The 21,911-nt window shown below is 41.1% G+C and overlaps 1 protein-coding gene across 1 annotated transcript; it reads right to left on the bottom strand.

The window, feature by feature from the left end:
- Window positions 1-16,440: 16,440 nt before the first annotated feature.
- Window positions 16,441-20,148, bottom strand: LOC306934873 (protocadherin-8-like; the record flags this gene model as incomplete). Its single annotated transcript, XM_079517684.1, has 4 exons — window positions 16,441-16,787; window positions 17,175-17,308; window positions 17,572-17,642; window positions 17,782-20,148. The coding sequence occupies 4 exons, from the start codon at window positions 20,146-20,148 to the stop codon at window positions 16,441-16,443; spliced, it is 2,919 nt and encodes a 972-aa protein (XP_079373810.1).
- Window positions 20,149-21,911: the final 1,763 nt, after the last annotated feature.

Raw genomic sequence — 21,911 nt, 5'->3', positions numbered from 1 at the left:
CTTGGTGCATTTAACATAGTTTCTGATCGTCTTCCAGCCAATGAGTGAAACAGTGACAGATCTTGCCTTGGGGGATTTCTGTTTCTCCAATAGGTCTGGCAAGATCGCATGAAGAAGGGCTGTTCTAGTGCTACGTGATTCAGTTACTGATGTGCGCGCCTAGAGCAGAGCTACAGATGAAAACGTGCTTGTGGATGTTCTTATACGTGGATATGGAGCAGTGATTATGAATAGATCAATAAAACAGAGAGGACATAATAATAGTGGGATCAGCAGGTGCTTGGCAACTGGACATTTTAGTGACAACTTTAGTGGTCAATTTTGCTGAGCATGACAAAAATACTATCCAGTAGTTTCATTATAACAGGATTTTACCCACAGTGCTTTCTAAAAGTGTGAAACAATGCTCCCTAGTCCCTAGCTCTTTCTTTATTGGCTGTCATAATTGTATAATTAAGTGGATTAAATCGCAAGATAATTACAAGCATGGAGTGTTTCAGGATAACTTACTTCACCAAAAGGACAAGATAGCCTAATCGTCTGTCCATCTGAACATGGTCTGCTTATTGCAGAGCTCAAATATCACTGTTGGTATGGTGTTCCACCTCCACATATACACCTGCCTTCCTCATGAATCTCATACCTTATATTGAAGATGGATTGACATATTAGTCCACTCAGCAGTTCAACAATATGACATTTGCATTTTTATTCTCACTTGACCAGATCTGAGTGACACTTGTCTCCCTGGTGATATAGGCATGCAAAAGCATAGCGTGTATTCTTTAGAAGGAGCTGTATCAACACAAGGCGAGATCAGTGCAGCTCGGCTCTTCATTTAATCACGTTGCCCTGGATCTAAATCAACCTTGAGTTGTCCCTGAGTTCATTTCCATTGTCTGAAACATGGCTGCTTTTCCTCCTCCAGGGAGCATCAACTTTGCCTGGCCAGGGTTCAGTCTGCATAAATTGGCTATTTCTGCAGGTACCCGATAAGGGCAACAAAGGGAAACTCTAATTATCATTCAAGTCTTGAAATCTCAGGAAAGGACTGCTATTGACAATAGTGTTCGCATTGTCACTCGCATTGTCACACTGTTTCATATGATCATCCAGGACTCCCTGGATGAGAGAACAGTTCATAATACGGTACCTAGAATGCATTTGCAGTGTGTGGGACGTGGTTTCATGCATTTCGTGGGCTATAGATTGAACACAGTATCATGGTATTCTTTAATTAGAAAATTATGCCTTGCATTTTAATGAACCACATGGCTATCACAGGCAGCAAGAAGACGTGAATGCACCAGTTGCTTCATGATAAATTGATTTTCAGTCGTGAACACATTATAATGTTGCTGTATACACTATCATACACCCTTTGTAATTTCACAGAGGTTGAAATGATAAACAGTAGTGTTATGCTTGTTTGAGCATAAGTACAATATCTTGGCACTGTACTGTATGTCTCTTATATGATTCAGCCTCCTATGCACAAGCATGATTAGTGGTGAGATTGAACTGCTTATCATTCAGCATTTGAGCTCATTCCCGGGTGTAGTATCACCTCAAGCAATTCACTACAATCTTTAGGGTGAAAATCACATCACGTCTAAAATTGATCATAGAAAGTCCAATATAGAGAAATAGGTCTGTTTCACAGCAGGACCTGACCTTCATGAGACGTATCTGCATACGGCATATCCATATCTATATTATATGTATGGTATTAGCTTTCCATAGTATGTTTAGAGGGCAGTTCAAGATTTGAATAGGTCTACCTTTTTAATCATTTGATAATGTTTAAATTTAAATACGGTAGTTCATTCAAAGGCTTCATATCCCACAGTAAACTCCACATCTCCACAATGTTCCAAGCTGTCAAAGCAAACCCACAAAGAACCAAGACTTCATTATATATCCATTTCAAAATCATTCATCATCATTCAACATCTCCAAATCCGGTCTGTAAATGTTAATGTATTGACAACAAAGGTCTAAGGTTACAGTACTATCCTTCAATAACGGCTATGATTTGTTTTAATTTGCCATCAATCATATTAATAAAGCTTTTCTAATTAGCTTCGGCATGATGGCCTATGTTTACATTTTATATTATTTGTTATCTGTCCAGCAACATGCTTGCATAATCAAAATAAAACTTTAGAGATTTTCATGGCACATTTCTGCTAAAGCCAAGGATACTTATCCTTGACTGGTAACCGGAGGAGTGAGCACCTGAGAAGTCTGGGCAGTGGGCACCTACATGTTAAATTGTCTACTCTGTATGCTTTGTAAAATTGTCTGAAATAAGGTTAAGTATACATGATTTGATTTTGAATGGTGACATGCTTGAACTTTGACATTTAAGGCTTAAGATTTTGCCTATTATTTTTGACAAATTTCTATAATGTATAGAAATATGTTACATTATTTCAGGTCATTTTCCAAAGCATGCTTTCATTCTTTCCTTTTTTTTAAAGGTAATTTCACATTGAGGTGTACAGACTTTTCCTGTATCCCTTTGACTCACTTGTATGTTGCCTACTTCCACAAAATTGTCTCAGACAATAGACAATTCCATGTCAGGACCAAGCAGTGCGTATCCTAGTATGACCAAGACTCAGGCTACCTTAATTACAATTTCCAATTTAGTCATTTAGCAGATGCTCTTATCTCAGAGCAAGGTCACCATGAGCCTTTATCAACCAGCAACAAGCTAAGTGGTTGGGTTGAAGAACCGAGTTCTAAGAATAAGAAAAAATACTTTGTAGCACATTTTGTACTGTTTGTACAGAATGTGCTACAAAGTCGTTTTTTTCTTTTTTTGCAACCCATTTTTTTCACCCAGTGTCAATTATCTATGTAATCCTGGGCGCTACACTTCCTCTGCCAACCTGAGGGGGCAGTGGACTGACCTCATGCTTCCTTCTATGCATGAGGAGTCCAAGCTGCTTCTTTTCACCTGACGGGGGGGAATTTCCCCGGCCGGACGTAGCGCGTGGAAGGAACACGTTATTCCGACCAGTTCCTTTCCCCTCCATCAGACGCACCGGCTGGACAGGGGGAGGTAGTTTAGAGACCAGGATTACTGCATGTTTTTTTTGAGGGTACCTATACCCTAGGGGACACGGGGAGAACATGCAAACTCCACACAGAAAGGCCCTTTCGTCAACCCCGCCTCGGGTATGGGCACTGATGACGCGGAGGAGGGAACACGCCCCCAGCACCCAAAGCGTCGCCAGCGGCAATCGAACCCAGGACCTTCTAGCTCTGAGGCGACAGCACTACCGACCCTGTGCTACAAAGTCATTAGTATAAAATGTACACATCAAACCTGCCATATAAAAACAATATATAGCCTAGGTTACATAAATTATCTGTCTAAATAATATAACATCTATGGTATCTCTGTCCATCTTTGTGTGTGCCTGTGCCTGTGCCTGTGCCTGCGTGTGCGTGTGCGTGTGTGTGTGTCTATGTCTAAGCAAGTTCACAATTCCATTGTAATTCACCCCCCGTGCTCATCTCTGTCATGGGTATATTGGGTTGCCCTAACTGTAATGATTTTGTATAGGCTAAAGTCCAATAGGCTAATAGCCTAGTGATATGAAAGTTTAACTATGCACTTTATTTTAAGATAGAACCCGCAAACCGAGCTACAGTTTGTTTGTACTGAGGCAGGCCATCTACACTACAGTATAAGAGGCTCTGTGTGTCTGTGTGTTTTTCTGGAGCTAATCTTGCAAACCGCTGATCAGCATACAGCATCAATGGGCACAATGCTATTACTTTACTTCATTTGTTTATTTAGACGGGACATTGCATATTAATGGGCATTACATATGAATGCAAGTATGCAACGTAAATACACCAGATTTAGCAAAGATGCTAATTTACATCTGCAGTCCCCACACAAAACATAAAAAGAAAAAAGGCAGACAGTGGAATAGATTACATTAGTAAACTAGAAAAAGTGCCCTTCTGGGCACAGGTCTCCACCAGGAGGATAGGAGTGTGTGTGATGTTTGGCAAAATGTTTAGGCGTAATATAAACATGTTTTTTTGTTTGTTTGTTTCTTGCAACAATTTTCTTCATTTTGTTGAGGAAATGCAGAGCCAGATCACTCATAGGATCTTTGAGGATAGAATTCTGGATGAGCAGGACATTTTGTGCAGCATTTTGTACAAAACAGGCTACTCCTGAAAACTTTGGAAGGCAATCTTAGCTAATCAGTGTAGAATCTGAGAAATCTAACAGGCTCGTCTTGATCACATGACAGAGATCATGTGTACCGTGAGATTTGGATGAAATCTGTGCGACTAATATAAACAATGTGTTTTGCAGAAATCGGCCTCATGGTGGCGCTATAACCGGTGATGTGGAGGGATGCAGGGAAAATGTCCATGGCCTCTAGGGAGTGCGCATACATAAGTTGTATACAGATCGATGCAGTTATAGGTAAAAACAGGAATTGGCCTGTTATAGCGCCACCGTGAGGCTGATTTGGGGAAAATTTGTGGCATGTCGTCCTCGGCCTAGTGGAAATGTACGTGTATAATTTCATGGAAATTGGACACTGTGTTTGTGATTTGTGGCATTTTGTTCGAAACGGACCAATCATGTGAGCTTTGGAAGCCAATCTTAGCCAATCATGGGAAATTGTGCAGATCCGTGTTGATCACATGACTATGGAGATAGTGTATACCGAATTGTGTGATTTATGGATAAAATGTGTACGAGTTATCTACAGAAATGGCATGGATCGGGCCAACGGTGCCGGAGATTAGCTGATAACGGACGGACGGAAGGACGGACGGAAGGACGGACACACACACGGACGGAGTGCAAAACATACTCTCTCCCCATGCCTTCGGCCTGGTGGAGACAACAAAGCATAAAAACATACATACAGGAACAATGTACAAAGGTATAAAGTGCATCTATATGGTTTAGCAGCGTTTTTATACGTAGGTCAATACAGATTTGTAACTAAAGTAACTTGTGCATAAAGTACTTTGCTAAAATTCTTTCAAATAATCCAGGATATGCTGTCAAAGTGCACTAGACTATTAGACTATACATGCTCACAGGTTTAGTTGTCGAGTAAACATTGTTTTATATTGAACTGCATATTGCATAACCGGAGGGATATACGTTCCCACCGGGAATCGGCATAGTCTATCGTCAACTGCTTCCTCAACTACTTCCTTCAAGGGCGTTTTCCAATAACCATCATTTGAAACTGATTGGTGCAGAAGAAACGGACGGTTATAAGATTTGTTATTACATGGACTTGCTTGAAACTCAGTGAGGCAATGGGAGCTGCCGAGAACAGAGAGGGATGGAGAGAGCTGGTCAATAGATGTCTGTGGTGACCCAACGACCCTCCATGGACAGGACAGGACAGGACAGGACAGGACAGGACAGGACAGGACAGGACAGGACAGGACAGGACAGGACAGGACAGGACAGGACAGGACAGGACAGGACAGGACAGTCCCGAAGTGTTACCATTATGGTTATTTTTGCTAGATCAGCCATTGATTTGCATTTAAATGTAAAATGTCTGGGGTCATTCACACAAAAATGCATAGGCTACTCCCACACTCTCTTTCTCTACTTTATTAACCGTTTCCGTGACATGGGGAGATTGGGGACCTTCATCAGGATACAAGCAGGGGTAATATCCCTTTTAAACATCGCCAAACAGAAGGGATTGGATAATTGAAACTGTCATTGGATTTTGAAATATATTCTTTAGGACTATTGACTTGCTCTGCTATATGTTGAAGACAGACAACCCTGATGCTGCCATTGTATTCTCAAAAACTCAAACTCTGGCTTGAAAATATCTTAGCTACCCTAAAGTTGTACGTTTCTGACATCAGCCGTTAGCCTGACAAATCCATGGGAGACATCTCTCTGACAAGATGCCTTTAAAAAGCCACCATGGATGCAATTATGAACCCTTTGCATTACCATCGGATCACTTCATAAAACTTCAACCAAAAAAGAGATGCATGAGTTGAATTCAAATAGTATTACTATATTCTCTGGTAATTAAGTTGAATCTGGTCAGCCCCCTCCCAAAGAGTATAATTGTGTTATGTCAGCAATACAAATTGATGCTACAGTATGGTTAAAATGAACGAGAAGGTGACTGGATACAGTGATGCTGGGCTAAACCTCATTTGGATGTGCCTCTAAACCACAAAGTCAGTATTAAATCTATTGCCAGTGGTGCAGCGACTCACTTTATCTCTTCATCACACAGCAGATTATAGTCTTGGTTATTAACTATAATAAGTCCTGATTTGTGCTGTAAATAACACAAGCAGCCACACTATAATGTAATTTACAAAGTAGCACAGCCAAATATTTTCAGAAGTACTCATGCAAACTTAAACATTTACACTAATTTAAATGTCATGTGTAATGATGTCAACAATTCTATGTAAGATTTCTATTAAGCTTGTATGTCTTTATTTGCAACTATGAAACGTTAATTGTATACTTGTGAAGTAGCTTGCTCCGGTTGGGAAGCTGGTGCAACCCCTCCATAACCATATGTATAAACCTCTGATTATGAATTAATTTATATCCAAGGCAGCTAGTTATGCTATATCGTTAATAGCCTACTCAACAATCGAATCAGTCAGTCAGTCAGTCAATCAATCAATCAATCAATCAATCAATCAATCAATCAATCAATCAATCAATCAATCAATCAATCAAACTATGGACATTCTTGGGCACAGCTAAGCAACAAAATATGTCTAGATTCTAGTGTACAAAACAAATATTTAGAAGGCTGTTTATTCTGGTGAATAAATAATAATGTACCCAATCATTGTCAATGGCGTCACACAAAAAGCGGAATAAAAGAACACAAAGTCAAACACCTTTTTAAATGCATTCCTGTTGGAGGTGATATGTGTGTGCATGCCATATTCTTTATTTGCACTGCACTGGGGTTTATTTTTCTCTCAAAAAAGGCCCATGTCTTATAAACATAAATATAACATGTGTGCCACTTTATTTCTGGGCCTCTGTCTGTACATCACTGATCAGAAACTAGCACACTGATACACAGTCTCAGGAAGGTTGTGCCAGATGCCTTGTCTCACTCTTAGCTCAAGTGTCCCACATACAGAGCATGAGAGAATTGGTGGATACACTCTGGACTGGTGCAGAAGCAGCAGGTTAGAAAAAAAAACTATCTCCCAGGAGAAATGATTCAAGGTATTGGAGAGCCTGAGAAGAGAATAAAGTGAATGCAATTTCAAAGGGGAAATAATGGAGGTCAGGGTGTTTGATGTTCCAGTGCTGGCCATGAAAATAACTTTGGTGATGATGGGGAATCAATCACGGCTCTGAATGGGTTGAATGTGAATGAAGTTATATTTAGCTGCCTGTATGCATTTAATAAGACTGTTAAAAATCTTAGCCAACCCCTCAAAAATGCGTCGCTCTGGAAAAGAATGAATTGCGGTTATCTGCAACTGTGTCTGGAGATATTGGCTGACGGTGGCCAATAACACTTGAGATGTGATGGATGGGTGTGCCACTACTGTCCCCATCTTGTGTTTTTGTAGTGATGAGTGAACACAAGGTTAAAGTGGAGTTTATCCTCTGATAGCACCTGCCAGTCCAGTCAAGAGGAATTCTCACTCAAGGTGACATTACTTTGGTGTCTGACTGTCTGTACTCTGCATGTCATTATATCTTAAATTTCCCGGGAGCTGAAATTTACAACTTATCCACTGACAGGAGGAGAAAACATCTCTAATATGACCCAGCCTGTGAACCCCCCCCCCACTCCCTCCCTGTAAATAAAAAGAAAACTGAGGATTTTACTGTGCAGTTGACAGTGAGAGGCAAAGCTGCAAACCCGTGTTGTATATTTTAAGTACCAGACCCGAATCAGAAAAAAAGGAAACGTTTGAAGTCTTCGTTTCAAATTGAAAGTAATTGTGGAACCAGTGGGGCATACTTTTCTGTAAATTTAATAGAACATTTGTAATTGCTCACTATTTTCGCTACATCGTATGTAGGATTATTGTAAGGTCACGGCTATTGCACATACACTGCTTGCAGTAATGAGCTGAAAACAGTGATTATATAGTAACAAGAACACTGATGGCAAAGTGCTGGTGGTGTTTCTTTATTCTGTCTCTGTACTCACGCTGATCACAAAGTGGACCCTGGGAGTCATTTAGTATGCGATGGATCAATCATCATTCTAAATTAACTTCTTGAGCAGATACCTCTAACCAGCACACTGTGTGTGGCAAGGGACTACCGTACATTAACAGGGACCTCACATATTCTCTATGCAAAATTGAAATGGAACTAAACTCAAGCAAAGTGAAGGCTATGCAAACATTCCAAGATGTTCATCACCAAATTGCTTTTTGTCTAGGGATGTTTATCTTTTCACAAATTCAAACATTGAGGCACCTACTTTTCCAACATCATTCCATTCATCCATACATGCCTATCCAGCTTGTCACCATGCATCCTGATGACAACTGGCCCAGCATTCTGACAATAATGTACTTAAGTAAATTGTAATACAATAATTTGCCTAAAACATGACAGCCAAATTACATTTTCAATAAAACACTGTCCAACTTGTCTACTGTACTTCACAGGCACCCCGAGTAGAACCCTTTATCAAACCGAGTTCCCCACTACTTGTCAAATGCAGGCTGTTATGAGAGCAGGAGGCAAATGTTTTCTTCTCGCTGAAAGTAAGTCAGTGTCGATGCCGTGCATGTCTAATTACAGATGAAGCGTCAAATTAAGATGCCAGGCACTGGTTGAGGAAGGGATGGATCCAAGGGCCATGCTGTGTGGTTTATACTTCTTAACGAGGTAATGGCATTTTCAAGGATGCATGTGTTTTTTAATTTCTGTAACAATATTACTGCAGCAACACCAATTCATTAGTTTCTAACATCTTCAGCGATGTTGTCATAGAGTTCTCACTACAAGGAAGACACCCTTGTAGTGAGGTTTGAATAACGCATGCATCTCACCGCCAATTAGTATGAGGCTCTACTGTAAAGTGACAGGAAGCTAATTCACAAAAACTGCAGCAACATGAAAGAGGAGGGAAGTCACCCACAGAGAAAAATAAACTGTCAGTCCCGTACAGATAGAGAAACATCAAGTGTTGTCTCCAAGGCACTCCAATTACTTCCAAGGCTAACTGTGAACCCCTAATAACTTCACGGAACCTGAGAAACAAAACATGTTAGCTAATTACACAAGCAAGTCATTTAGACTGATTGATGGAACATATAGTACTTTCTCTCTCTCTGTCTCGACTCTCTCTGTCTCTCTGTGTCTCTCTCTCTCTCTCTCTCTCTCTCTCTCTCTCTCTCTCTATTCCTCTTTCTCTCTCTAATTTACTCTGCCATATAGAATAGAATGGCATCTAGACTGTGTTTCCCTTGGCAGCTGTCTCCATGAAGGCCTACACTGACATAATGAGACACTCTCCCTGCTCAGCAGTATGCACAATCAACTGGTGAACAACTGGCATAGATTTATCATCATCACCCGAGGACCAGAGCTCTATCTAAGAGGTGACATAGTGTATGGACAAGAATCGCAGGCGGTGGCATGTACTGTGGAATACAGAGAGCAAGGTTACTCACAGAAAGATAAATTATATCCAGAACAAGTGCACGTTTCAGGCTTGCTGCTATAAGGTCGGTCGATCTATTACAGACTAGGTGAGAAAATAGCAATCAGTCGATGTGTTTGCATGCTTGCACATTAATATTCTAACACTAGGTTTTTGATTTTTCATTATTTTACGTGGTACTACAGGTGTATGCCATATCCTTTACACAATATCCCAGACAAGCTCGTATCCTCCTGATTATGAGAAACCCAAAAGTGATAGACACCCGGGTGCAGATGTTACCCCAAATACCAAGGCATGTTTACATGATGTTATCTCTTTGCTGTTGGGTTGCTGGCTTGTTCTATGTGAGTTCCATTTCCACACAACATATTATGTATACATTATGCGCATGTAAGCAAGAGTATCTGTGATGCACATGCACAAAAATGGACAGGATGGGCTTCAATACTGTGTGAATGGAAGAGCACCAACCATTCCATGATCGACCTTTGAAATGGCTGTGAATAGTCATTTTATTTTATTTTATTAATTCATAATTTTTTTCTGGATATTAAATACTAATCTAATACATTTACAATAATAGACTTTTCGGCATGGGTCTTGTGGTCTTACTTACATTTTCCTTGTGCTTTTCAGGAGCAGAAACTGACATGCATTAGTAGACTTGTCAATGGGCTTCAATTAAAATATAACTACCTTAAATTTTAAGCAAATGTAAAATGCTTTTCAAAGTATATTATTTACGTTTGCGTACTGCAGAATACTGACTGCATTGCATCCTTATCGGACAGAGCTCCAGACAGACAAGGCCATCGTGGCCTCAAATATCTCATTCATTGACCACCTTTTGTGAAATTATCTTTTTCCCAAGAGCAGCATACATGGTGTTTGGTTAACTTGTCAATGCAAGCATCGACTGTACAATGATGACATCAGAAATGGCAGCAGGGATGTGAAAGGTAGTGCCGCAGTTCTGCAACGGCACTTGATATCACTGAATTCTTGCTGCTCACAGCCTCCTAAAATACTTACTCAGCAGTACACCTTAAAAAAGGTGAAATGTGCCATGAGGCTGGGAGGACTTGTGACAACACTGCACTCTGCGTGCCTTTAGCACACCAACAACAGGAAAAACACAAACAAAACTATTTCAAACTTTTTGGAGGATTATGACATTTTAAATAATATGGCTATTTGTTATTGTCTATGCAATAATTTTGTACATGATCGGTTCCTCACCACTCCACTTTAAAGAATGTTTGTTATCCTGATAATTTTGGAGGTTTGATTGATATAGCATAATGTTTCCCCCTAGTGGTATGTGAATTAATTGAGAATCGACAGACAATTGTGTGAATAATGCACAGTGCTGGCACACAGACTCCATTTCGATTGATGATTCAGGCAGTAATGTTTTCTCAAGCAGCAAATAAAAATCTATGAGAGCCTATTCTCTTTGTGCAAATCTATGTTTATCTGGCAAGGTTACAGCATGTGGGAATTTTCCTTTACATAAATAAAACATAAAAGCAAATGACGACTTTTACTGAAGAGATAAATGTGGCTGCAATATTAATTTGTCATTTTGTGTAAACCCTTTACACACAAATATTGCATTCCATGCCAGAAATTGCCGAGCTGATGTTTAACCCACTGTCCTTTACAGATACAATACAATGCATTATATCTGTGTGGGCAGGATGCACAGCTGCTTGTTGCACTGGGGAAGTGGGGTAATTCAACACTAACGTATATAGTATTCAAAAATGATCTCAACATGGAAAATAATCCCACCACAAAAACTGTTGGAAGGAAAAACGGCTAACATTTTTCATTTGGCATAATCTATACAAATCACTGTTATTTTATTTGTATTTTCTTTTCTTTCTTTTTTTTTTACTATATGCCACTGAAAGTGTATCTCATTGATGAATCAGACACAACTTGTCAATTGATTGATCAACCCAGTGACAAATTGATTAACATGACAGAGCTAGATGTGGAACTACAGTATCAACAGGGCTGGGGATGACCCAGAAAAACTGACCCCTGCCCCGTCCAAATTTATAACAATAGCTTTCTCCTCGGTCAGATGATCTCAAAATGCATTCCCACTGTTCATAAACAATGAGAGTGTGTGTGTGTGTGTGTGTGTGTGTGTGTGTGTGTGTGTGTGTGTGTGTGTGTGTGTGTGTGTGTGTGTGTGTGTGTGTGTGTGTGTGCGCGTGTGTGTGTGTGTGTGTGTGTGTGTGTGTGTGTGTTCAGTCTGATAAATCACTAAGAGAGTGGAGCTGCATTGTGATATTCATACTGATTTAAACCACTTGGGGTCGGGTCACAGGAAGGTGAAGGTTGTATAAGCCGGTACTATACTGTATGCTTCCATTTACAAATGTACACAGAAACAATTTTCTGTAGCTTTTAAACTACATTGATAAGACACAATATCAGCACTGTAACTGCATTTTCTAATAAATATTGCTATTCAAAGCTACCAACGTATGATTTAGTTTTAAACATGCTTTATTTCAACTTGCTGAACTGAAATTGCACTATAAATCAAGTGTGGGGTCTCCAAAAAGGTTTCCCCATAAAATGAGGTCCTGGTAAAAAAAAAAAAAAAAATATATATATATAAAAAGTCTGAGGAGAACCCTTCCTATCCGTAATCATACACTGGAACGTTTACTGGGCCAGTGACCACTGCAGTGGATAGCTTTGCAGCAGTGGTCAGCGCCAGACTCCAGGTTTATTCGACAACTTTGGGGCATTATGGCTTCTTTTGACACACCGACAACCCTAAGCTATTGATTTATCTATAATTAAAACTATTTAAGGCATGGAGAGTGAAGGCCAGAATATCGATGCTGCTTCAAACGTTGGTGAAATACGAAATTTGTGTGACAAGAATGGTAACTTTGATTGCGACCATACGTCGCAGATTACTATGAAAACCTGCAAAACCTGTCCGTCCATCGTTCTGTCCGTTGTTCCATCCATCACGCCACCATATATGGCCGTCAGTCCCTCACGCCACCATATATGGCCATCAGTCCCTCACGCCTTGTGACACACTCCATATATGAAGATCACGACACTGAACTCATCAAACCCTGTATAGCCATACATGGAGAAGACTGGATCATCACCTAGATCTGCATATATGGAGCCAGCCAGCAACTCTACATGTGACGCTTAGACCCCATATATGGAGCTGACCTGTTCTGACATTCCATATGTTGATCTGACCTCATCAAAACCTGTACAATCAAGACACGCTCCATATATGGCCAGACCGCATCAAACCCTGTACACTCAAGACACTGCCCCCGCTGCCACCCTTAGATCTCCATATATGGAGCTGACCTGTTCTGACTTTCCATATGTTGATCTGACCTCATCAAACCCTGTACACTCAAGACACACTCCATATATGACCAGTATCAGAATTCATTCCATATGTTGATCTGACCCCCCATGCCAAAGCGCCAGCGCTCGCCCAGCAGTCTGATGTCACCCAGGCGGATGCACTTGTCATCCTCAGGGCGTCTTACTGCTATGTCAGTCTCTGAAGATCGGGCAGCCACTCTCTCAAAATCCACATTCTCTCCACATTCCTAAACAATCCCCACTGGCTTTCAGAGAGTGCACTGAAATATAGAGCAGTCTGTCATCTTATCAGTAATTGAATGCACCCCAACAGCTTCAGAATATAGAAATATTATATGACGAAGAGGTGATCAAATACGAAGTACACACAGGTTTGGGACAGTGGTGTAGCACCTGGTCTGAATATTAATTACTTAAGAATGACAACCCGCCGCTGATAACATCATAGGCTTATCATCACTAAATTGTGCTGCTTTTGCCTTCATCTGAAGCCTGATTTATACTTTGTCGTACAATGGTGTCACACATCGAAAATAGTGGATCTACAAGCTCACAACACGTCACATCTGTGGCACCCTATGAACTTGTAGATCTGATATTTCTTGCATACATTATTGAAGTATAAATTGTACATTTGAAATCAAGCATGAGTGTACAAATATCGTTATGCTACAGATCAACGCATCAGGTGTTGATGTGGGGACTGTCTTAATGTAGGTTAAGAGTCGCTGTAGTCGCACATAAATATTTAGTAGTAAATAAAGTAAACAAATAGGAGTCATAATAAGGATGGGATGGACAAGTAAACTAGTAGTCATTATCATGCTTCCAGTGAGGGGACAATACCATAACAATTTATATGTCAGTAAGGAGTACGCCCTAATAAGGTCAGACACTTATGCAGCCTTATATGCCACGGTGGAAATGGTACACACACAGCAAACTCCTGTTAGTTTACACTCCGTGGGTGTACAAATGAAACCTCCTGGACCTGTAATGGTCTATTTGGTTGAATTTGTACACTCTCATTTAACATTCCAGATTTTACAGTGTAAAGATGTTGACTTCCTGGTGTAATGTCACCCAAGCCTTGCAATACAAAAACATTAAAAAATGCCAACTTTCACACCTGGGAAGAAGACGTGTAGTAAAGGTTGCATTACATTGTGGGATGGTGATGAAAGACCACATGACATTAGTGCAGAAAGCCACCATCTTCGGGGGATTTATAATGACAACAAGAGGCGATTATAACACAAACATTACCACAACATTAGCCATCTGTCAAACAAACACATCAGGTGCTGCTGAGGCTTTTAATTACTTTCTCCGATCGTACTTTTGTCAACAACAGAGAGCACTGAAAGCACTGCCTTTATAACACACCACGTTCCATCGCCTAGGGAGAAACCATGAGTGAAATCAGCTAAAATGGGAATTCAAATATGATATGGGAGGGAGCTGTTGCTAAGTCATGAATGAACACATTGACCTACAATGTGGTTTTCATCTCACAAACTCTGCAAATGAATATACCTTGTGGCATACGTTATCGGGTCAATGAGTAGCTGTTTGACCTACAAGGAAAATATAAAGCTATGATGAAAGTAGCAATATTGTATTGATTGATAAATGCATTTCCCCACTATGTTCAATTGGATATCTGTCATGGCACATTTCCAGGAGCAAAAGTGTGACCTCCTTCCTTCTTAATGCTTTCCCGTCGTTCGGCACACTCTTGAATTTGTACAACATTGGATGTCTAGAATTTCTGAATATACATTGTCTGCATGTAGTTATGTTGTAAATGACAATCAAAGAGGATAATAAGAGGATATGGGCAGTGTAAATTGTCCTCTATTCAAGATGGTGCTTTGTACTGTAGTAAGTTGCAACAGATGCTTAAGTATTCTTCTCAATAGACACCTAAGCCACTCTTTGCAAGTGCTACTCACTTCAATGAGAGGCCAACATTTACAGTAGGTATTAATGCATGGGCCCTTTTCCCTGCAACTAAATAGAACAGAAATCCTTTTGTGGATTTCATTATAAACCTCATACTGTACCAAAACTACAGCTATCACTGCTGATGTTTCCTGACAGCAGTGGAAACAGTTTTCTCCTTCGGGTATGAACCTTAGCTTGCTACTATTAATTTTTTAGTACATATATTCATTCCTCAATTGGTATGTTTGAAGTTCACCCTAAACAGAGCAGCAGCATCCACAAAATATTTTGAAAGCCAGCCAAACGGAGCAAAAATAATGTTAATATATATATGTTGATATATAGTGTGTGTGTGTGTGTGTGTGTGTGTGTGTGTGTGTGTGTGTGCGCGCGTGTATCACTTTTACCACATCAATACATCACCCAGGGGCACACACAGCTCCATATATGACAGCAGTGCCATCTATTCATGCTTGAATTGAACTGGAACCATGATGAAATGTGATAACGACAATGCATTCAGGCAAGCATCTTGTTCATGTCAAAGCATATAACTGACTATTTACAGAATAGCACTATTCCAGCCTTTATACATTTTAGAAACACAGGCTAGCTTGGTGAAGTTTGAACAGTTAAACACAGGTAATCATTCATCCGTATCTTAAAATACTAAAATAGCTGATCTACAAGCTCACAACAGGTGCCAACGCATTCACTATTGAATAAATAGCCCAAAATAGGGATGCCAGTTTGAAAATGTTTTTTTCACATTATTGCTCGCACTCAAGTTATAGTGCAGAACCAGTACTGCTTTGTAATGTAAGTGCAAAACACACATTACTAGTCTTCCTGAATATTTGACTTATATTAACTTACTGGAGTCTTGACTTCCCATTTAGAAATATTGATGATACTAACATGTTTCTGCTTATACACAGACTTCTGTATACAGAATATAACATGTATACAATGACGCAATGTGACATAGTTCTGTTTACACAATGCTGTCCAACTGTATATAATTTCCCCATTTTCAACTGCCAATAAAGCTCCTTTGAATTGAAATGAAATTGACTTGCTGTATAATGTAAGTTCCTAAAAATGGAAATGAAATGCACAAGAAACACAAGGAATACATTATTTTGATTTAATTGGGTACAAAAAATGGGTAAAAAATAACTTACAGTCCACAAAATTATGTTTTCACTCTGGTCCTTTTTCTTTCAGACAATTTCATTATTTTGTATATATTAACAGTGAAGATATACATGACTGATTCTGGCAGTCAAATAATAATAATAAAAACATTACATAAGCAATGATATATACAATTACAAAATACAAAAAGAAATGTACATCTGCTGACCAATTATTTACAACTAATATTTACACATTTTGTGTTGACATCTGTATTAGCTTATCAATGGCACGATATTATGAATTAAAACATGGTTGCAATTTCAAATTCAGTTGCCACTGTCACAATATTTGTGTTCTGCTTCATGTTTATTCCACCCGCTCCGATGCCAACCTCTCGCTGATGATGGGAGAAGTAGGAAGGGAGGGTCCCTGTCCTAGAGAAGGTCTGCATCGTGCTCCTAGATTTGGGAAGATGTGTGCCATAGCTGCTGAGATTCCAAGCGTGGGGATATGCGTTGGGATTGTTGTAGACTGGCACTGAGGAATAGCCTATTGTGTATCCTTCGGGGGCCTTGAAGCTCTGGCTTGGAATCACACAGTAAGTGCTGTGCGAGTCCTCAGAAAGGGTGCTGCCAGTAGTGGATGAATCTGAAACAGAAGATAGATAGTATAAGTAACAGAAACAACATTTAATAGAAACGGAATCAATGCATAAACAACAGTTTTACAGTATTGTGCAACATGCCATGTACACACAATGGTGGAAAGTAACTAAGTAGCCGATCTACAAGCTCACAATGCGTCGCGATCAAAAGATTATTATACATTTGAAAACGTTCTGCACAATTCTACTTTAGGTACTTTGGTACATTTCGATACCAATACTTTTGTGCTTTTACTCAGGTACATCTTGAATTCCGGACTTTTACTTGTAACAGAGTATTTCAATATTGCACTATATTGATACTTTCACTTAAGTACCTTTTCCACCACTGCAGTTACAGTGTGCTAAAATACAACATGTGGTGAACTTACTCTTTGGCCCAGGCTGGAAGGTGCTGAAGTTCTTCTTGCCTCCATCACCACTGATGTCAGAGTCGCTGTCATTGAAGTCACTGTCCCCTTTGCCGCTGTCCTTCACGCTCAGCTGGTCAGTGTTCCCAATGCCACTGTGAACACAATCAACACATATTATCAACCACTGCACCACTCTAGGTTGATTATTGATGTTTCCTTTTTTCCACTTATGAGGCCTGTCTGACACTACCCCCCCCCCCCCCCTCCCACCCCCACACACCAGAGGACAACCACAATTATACTGTATGTATGCCTAGTGCATGTCAAGTACCCCCATGCAGAACAGAGGGCAGTGACTGTGAATAAATCGCCTCCCACCAGAGACAAGAAATTGTATTTCAGTCGGTGTTCTTACCTCACTTGCAAGCAGTATTTGTCCCCTTGCCACACAGATGTTGGTCGGAATTGCTTGGAGGGCAGGAACATCTGAGGGAACAAACAAAATAGCAACAGGGGGTTATTTTCCATTTTTGGTACTATAGCAGCATAATATAATATAAGGCAGCACTTGAAAAACATCACAAGCCTATTTAAATACATTGTGAATCTGCAGCAGTGTACATACCTTTGTCTCTGAGTCTTCACTTTTCTCCTCATACAGGCAGGAGTCGTCAAGAGACGATGAAGTCCTCTCCTCGTGGTAGAAACCTCCACTGTAATGGTTTGGCTCTGTCGAGCCCTGCATTGAAACAGACGTCCTGTCAAAAAGTCCATGTGACACCTCATCCTTAGAGTCCTGGTTTTGCTCTCCTTGGTTGAGTGTGCACGTGACGGCAACGATCACTATTGCAATCAGCAACAATGCACATCCCCCACTGAGCATAATAATGACTATTAGTGCGCCATCAAACTCCAAATTTGAGTTTTCTTCACCACTTGGCCGTAACACAATAACAACTTCGTGGTCTTCAGAGGGCTGCATGTCTGAAACTACAAACCTAATGGTGGCACTTGTAGAGAGGGGGGACCTGCCATTGTCACTCACGGCAATTTTCATTTCTAACACGTCTCCAATTTCAGCTGTCAGCCATTGTGATAAAGCAATCTCTCCGGTGTCTTTATTCATTGTAAAAAGCTTCGGGTCACCTTGTACGATTCTGTAAGAGAGCTCTCCATTCATGCCTTCATCCTCATCTTCAGCCTTGACACAAAGCGCCCGATACCCCACCGGTGCATTGTAAAGCAGGGGGACATCAGCAGAGTCATTTTGCAGTATGGGAAAAGTGACACGTGGATAGTTGTCATTTTGATCAACAACTCTGATTTTGATTGTTGATGTGCTTGATTGCGGAAGGGAACCGTTGTCTTCTGCCTGGATGGTCAATTCAATCTCCTGAAGAGTCTCATAATCAAAAGATCTCAAGGTATACAATGACCCTGAAAGTGGATCTATAGAAACATAAGTTGACATTGAACCCCCTCCTCCGGGCACTTCTGAATCTAAGACTTTGTAGGACACTTTAGCATTCTTTCCCATGTCACGATCACGTGCAATGACAGTTGTCACATAAGAGCCCGGGATGTTATTTTCCATAACCGAAACTTCATAGACGGACTTGCTAAAGAAAGGGGCGTTGTCGTTCTCGTCCGTCACGCGGATAGTATACTGTCGGATGGTTTTGTAGGGGGGACTCCCGTGGTCCTCCGCCACCACCGTCAGGTTGTACTCCGGGATCCTCTCTCGGTCCAGAGCGCCGGTCGTGACGATCATGAACGTGCTGTCCCCGTAGGCCTGCTGCAGCTTGAAATGCGCGTGTCCGTGGAGGCTGATGCGCACGTAGCCGTTGGGACCGGAGTCTCTGTCCGAGGTGCTGATCAGGGCCACGAAGCTCTCCGTGGCCGCGGCCTCGGTGATGTAGGCCACCCCGTCGCTGCTGGAGGTCATCGGCTTGATGTTGATCTCGGGGGCGTTGTCGTTGACGTCCACCACGTCCACCAGCACTCTGCACGTCGACAGCAGAGAGCTCGCGCCCCGGTCGGAGGCTTTGATGTTCAGCTCGTAGGATCTCTTCCTCTCGAAGTCGACCAGCGCCTTCAGGGTCACGTCGCCGGTGTAGGGGTCGATGTTGAAAGTAGACGACGAGCCGGCGTCGACAAACGCGTACACCACTTCGCCGTTCACGCCGTCGTCCTGGTCAAAGGCGTGCACTGTCAGGACACGGTGGCCCACCGGGGAGTCTTCGTAGAGTTCAACTTTCAGCGAGTTGTACTCAAACGTCGGGCTGTTGTCGTTGAAGTCCAGCACTTTTATATGCACACTCATTGAACCAGATTTGGGTGGCACTCCGCCATCACTTGCTGTCACTTCCACTGTGTATGAATGCCCCACTTCTCTGTCCAACTCTTTAATCAGCACGAGTTCAGCCGATTTCACACCATCCTCTCTGTTGCGCACTTCAATCGTGAAATGACTGGTGGGAGACAGCGTGTAGTTTTGAATATAGTTGTCGCCCACGTCCTGGTCAACAGCAATGTCCAACGGGAATCTGGAGCCAAGCGGGACATTCTCCAAAATCTGCAGATGGGTCTCGTTCTGAAGGAACACGGGTGAGTTGTCGTTGATGTCTCGGACCTCAATCTCAACATGAATGAGTTGAAACTTTTCTTTGGAGAAGGCCACAATGTCAAAGGTAATAAAACAGCGCGGTGAACTGGGACAAAGCTGCTCTCGGTCAATAGTTTCCCCGACACTCAAAAGTCCATCGTTCTCCCTCATTACAACCACAGACGAGTTTGTTACTTGCATGAAGCGGAAAGAGGTCTCAGGGTCGTCAGCTGGATCAATCTTTAGGTCTTGGGACAAATTTCCAATCTCTGTCCCAGATGCATCCTCTTCGTAAGTGAAATACCTTGTGGTTTTACACTGAACTGTGCATAAGAACAGAACAATGACCGCACACTGCCAAACTCCTCTATTCTGACAAAATCCCATTTTGAATGGTATGGTTACGATGCAATGCAAAAAAAATCCTCATCAATGATGCAGCCAAAGTAGGCCTCTGTGGTGTGAGGTCGAAGTCACAAGTGGTTTAAGCTACTGAGTTTGCTGGTGAACTATAAAGGCCTGGCCTATGCAAATTAGTTACGCCCTCGACCAATGGCCATCCAGTGGTCTACCAAACGGGGCACGTTTGGTTCTGTAGCAAATTGCCCTTGCCCGTGACTAGGGAATACAAATGGCTCCTAAGATAAACTTACTGAAGACCATTAATCACATTGTGGTAATACTATTACCCAGTCGGCAGACTGGCAATTCATTAATGAATGGATCTAAAGTTAACATTTACATTTCAATTGGCCCTGTCTCACTTCAGAAGTATGCTACCTCAGGCATTACCCTTTCAAAGGCTGAGGAGCTGATTAGTTTGTCTCTCACAGTCATAACAACAACAACCCAGCAGAGTTAAATTATTTAGGAAGTAATACAGCAATCATTGTAATGCAAAACATATAGCTTGCTATAGTTGATCAGAGCAGTAGCCATACTGTACAGCTTTGCTCATGGAGTTAGACTTTCATCATCAGTATAGATTAGAGTAATGCATGATGGAAACCAAACAGTAGACTGCAGGAATCATCCTCAGAAACAAGATCCATGAATATATGATAGACTTATCATATATTCTTTCACATAGCATATCCTAATATGCCACTCATTTGAACAGATTGAAAACACACCCCAGATAGGCTCTCCACTGTGTCACAAAAAATATACAGTCTGGATCTAATTGCTTTTCATCCCGATGTACTGCGAGATATGCTGTTTGATGTTAGGTGTGATGTAAGGATATAATTTACATACAAATGGAGCAAAAACAAACAAAAACATTATAAAAAGCGAGCATTTGCTTATGTCTTTTATAGGGCCACGATCTGAACTGTCATCAACACTGAATAACATCCCACCCTTTACAAAAAAATAAAAAGCTATTATGAGCCACATCATAATAATTGAATTGTAATTAAAAGGTCTGGGAGAGCAAACCATGCTTTTCTTGTAGCTTACACCCAATTACAGGCTGTTCAAAGTGACCCCTGACCCCACCCCTGCATGCAGAGTAAAGTAACAATATGCTGCATATTGATTGATTGATTGATTGAACATTTTATTCACAGTATGCCGAATGTGTAGGCTACATTTCAAACGAAAGCACAAGTTAATACAAAAACTGTTACTGTGGACACTGGACACCTGCATGATTAAGCATTACACTTGTTTACAGCAGGCCAGGGTCCACCATTTTGAATTCATCAGAACATGTCGAGACGTAAAATTATACACAGGGAAACATGGGGTGTGGGGGGGACTCAGACTTTAATTATGGGGGCCAGTTTCGAATTGCAGCCATCATAGGTGCTCTTTGAGAGCGGTTTTGAAGGAGTCAAAGGATTGTTGGTAGGGCATTCCAATTTTTAGTGGCATAGGAGTGGCATTGGAGCTGAAACACGGCGTGATAAAACAAAAGGACACATTTATTATTATCATTTTTAGCTTACCGTAGAAGTGCAATGTTTGATTCAAAGCAGTGTCTTTCCCTCAAATAGCTTTTGACACCTAGCACAAGTTTGGGTTAAATGTGTCTGAGCCAGGTCCATACAGGAAGGTGTTAAAAACCACACACAATAAAATGGGCCAGTGCGTGCCTGGGGCACTTGGAATGTGTCAGTCTGCTAAGGTGATAAGGTGCTTTGAAA

Source organism: Electrona antarctica (assembly GCF_951216825.1).
Source record: "Electrona antarctica genome assembly, chromosome: 13".
Classification (NCBI taxonomy): domain Eukaryota; kingdom Metazoa; phylum Chordata; class Actinopteri; order Myctophiformes; family Myctophidae; genus Electrona; species Electrona antarctica.
The sequence above is the reverse complement of the archived record's forward strand: the minus strand, read 5'-3'. Positions and strand labels throughout refer to the sequence as shown.